This window comes from Echinops telfairi, unplaced genomic scaffold, assembly GCF_000313985.2.
Source record: "Echinops telfairi isolate 266 unplaced genomic scaffold, ASM31398v2 ScPeMD7_7458;HRSCAF=8496, whole genome shotgun sequence".
Classification (NCBI taxonomy): Eukaryota; Metazoa; Chordata; class Mammalia; order Afrosoricida; family Tenrecidae; genus Echinops; species Echinops telfairi.
In genome coordinates, this window is record NW_022111358.1 from 46,576,041 (window position 1) to 46,577,575 (window position 1,535).

Consider the following 1,535-nt stretch of genomic DNA (forward strand, 5'->3'; position numbering starts at 1 on the left):
CCAACAGGCAGGGCAGTTGGGAAGGTTCTGGAAATGTGTGCAGGGGTGCCCATGTCTCCTGTAGCTGGACCTGTGTCCCAACAGCCTAGGAATGAACAAATCCACACCCAGCCAGCCTGTATTAACCCCCCTCCCCAAGTTCTCAGTCCCCAGACCAGCTTTGCCTGCCCTCAGGGTGACCCTGTGAATGGACCAGAGCCTCCAGTGTGGAAGATTGATGTCCAGGCTGGAGGCCTGGGGGCCCCATCTCCTGGCCCCAGTGGACAGGGGGTCGAGGGGGGCATCACCTGGCCCAGTGGGTGGGGGCAGAGTTGGGGCATCACCTGGCTCTGGAGCTTGGCCTTCTTGGAGGGCCGGGTGGAGGCCAGGTTGTTGACCATGTCCTGGAGCTGCTCGTAGCGCTGCACCAGGGTGCTGACCTGGTGGCCCAGGTCCAGGCTGCAGGCGGGGCAGGTGGCCTCAGGGTCAATCTGGTCAGGCGCCAAGGTGATCGGGGGCTTGTGAGGGCCCATGCTCATGGACAGCAGCGTGGACGAGGAGGTGAGCATGCTCTCGATGATGGTCCGGAGCTTGTCCAGCTAGGTGCCCAAGGTAGGTGGGGTGCAGGGAAGTGAGAGGAAAGGCAGGCACCACCATTAGCCATCCGTGTGTGTGTGTGTGTGTGTGTGTGTGTGTGTGTGTGTGTCCCCTCAACCCCTCGTGCAGTGACACGGGCAGTCGTCCCCACCTCCGTGCTCAGTGTGTGTCCATCGGGTTCTAAACAGTCCCCGGGACAGGAGCGTTCATGCTGCATAGACGCCCAGAGGTTTCCAGAACCTTCCCCAACTAGCCCATTGGTCCGGCATGAGATCAGAGCTCCTCTAGCTGAATCCCAAAAGGTGACTATTCACCAGTCAGAGGGCACTCTGCAGAGCATCCCGATGACCCCAGAGCTCTGCACCAGGCTGGGGTGACACGGGAGGGGGGATGGGCTCATCTAGCATGTCAATCAGTAACAAGCAACAGATGCGAAAAATGCTCAGACTCCGCCTGCAGTCTTCCGTGGTCTGTGGAAAAACTGGGCCGGGGGTGTGAGTTCCAAGTTCCGGACCGAGGGGTGACAACGCCCCGAGTCAAACCCGACAGGGCGGGGCAGAGCTGTTTTTCCGAGTGTCGGCACCTGATTTGTGCCAGAGGCCACTTTTGGGGTCTCCTCCCATGTGCACTGAAGCCAGGTCACAACCCTGGGCCCTGATGGCCCAGGGCCCCTTCCACACCCTCCCTGCCCTCTTCTGTGTCCCCTTTCCTGCTTGTCACTACAGAGGATGAGTCAAAGGCCACCATCCTCTGTGACCTGCTGCCGGCTCAGCAAGAGGGGCTGGGCCAGCCCGCACCCGTCTCTTTCATGGGGGAAAAACCTGAAACTGGTAGTGAGTGATGAACTAGAAAAGACAGGCATTGGGTCTGGCCCTTGGGGGCTGAGCAGTCATCTTGGCTGTGGTTTGTGGGGTAAGAAGGTGGTCCCCAGCAGGACGCAGGAGTGAGAGAGCGATGGG

The 1,535-nt window shown here is 60.3% G+C and overlaps 1 protein-coding gene across 1 annotated transcript in view; it reads right to left on the reverse strand.

Moving 5' to 3' along the window:
* QRICH2 (glutamine rich 2) overlaps nt 1-1,535 on the reverse strand; it is a 38,273-nt gene that overhangs the window by 10,045 nt on the left and 26,693 nt on the right. The window contains exon 14 of the mRNA XM_013006272.2: nt 324-578. Coding sequence (XP_012861726.2) covers nt 324-578 — 255 coding nt within the window. The remainder of the gene's footprint in view (nt 1-323; nt 579-1,535) is intronic.